The sequence below is a fragment of the Malurus melanocephalus genome, unplaced genomic scaffold (genome assembly GCF_030028575.1).
Source record: "Malurus melanocephalus ecotype Western Australia unplaced genomic scaffold, MMel_1.1 scaffold_296, whole genome shotgun sequence".
Classification (NCBI taxonomy): domain Eukaryota; kingdom Metazoa; phylum Chordata; class Aves; order Passeriformes; family Maluridae; genus Malurus; species Malurus melanocephalus.
The window spans coordinates 954812-955570 of NW_026623528.1; the positions used below are offsets into that span (position 1 = coordinate 954812).

Consider the following 759-nt stretch of genomic DNA (forward strand, 5'->3'; position numbering starts at 1 on the left):
GGGACTGGGAGGGTGACTGAGTGTTGGGGCAAAGCAGGTACCGGGCTGTGTTGGGGCACTGCTGCCCGGGCTGCCCGTGCTGCTGGGGGCTGAGTGGCTCATGGCACRCTCCTACCTGGCAGGTGTCGATGGTGCCCTGTGGATAACCAGCACACAAGTTGTGGGTGTGGATGTCCCCTGCATACCAGCGGCTGCTGTTGCAGAGTTTGACATTGATGAGCTGGACCTTGGCCTCCTGTAGGTGATCGCTGGATTTTGGATCTGCGGCTAGAGAAAGAAATGAGCCCTCACCATCTGCTTCCCAATTCTCCTCCCCTGTCTGGGGGAAATCCCTTTCTCTAGGGTGTGGCTTTGTCTCTGCAGAGGCACTGGAGTGCTGTGTCCCCACTGCCTGCCTTTGGGGAGTGGCCCAGGCCCATCTCTGCAGATGCATACATCCCACACCCTGAGTTTGGCCTCTGCTGTGGTGAAGCCCAAGCCATCTCCCAGTGTGCTGAGCTGGCTCAGCTGGCAGGAATCCCCTTGGGAACTCACCTCTGGCAGTGGTGGCACCCCARCCAGCTACCCAGCAGTTTCTCAGCTCTGACACTCTCAGTGTGGCATCWGGCAGACAGGCCAGCTGGATGTAGGGRCTGCACTGGACAGGATAGTCCAATTCCAGCAAGGCAATGTCGTTGCTCATGTCATCAGGATTGTAGTCCGCATGTCTCACCAGCTTCCCGACATTGCGCACTTGTGCTCCACGGCCCGGCTTAGTCA

The 759-nt window shown here is 58.7% G+C and overlaps 1 protein-coding gene across 1 annotated transcript in view; it reads right to left on the bottom strand.

The window, feature by feature from the left end:
* LOC130579838 (acrosin-like) overlaps positions 1 to 759 on the bottom strand; it is a 10772-nt gene that overhangs the window by 6414 nt on the left and 3599 nt on the right. Inside the window, exons 2-3 of the mRNA XM_057376936.1 lie at positions 535 to 751; positions 116 to 267 (exon numbers count right to left, since the gene is read on the bottom strand). Of these exons, the coding sequence (XP_057232919.1) occupies positions 116 to 267; positions 535 to 751 (369 nt within the window). The remainder of the gene's footprint in view (positions 1 to 115; positions 268 to 534; positions 752 to 759) is intronic.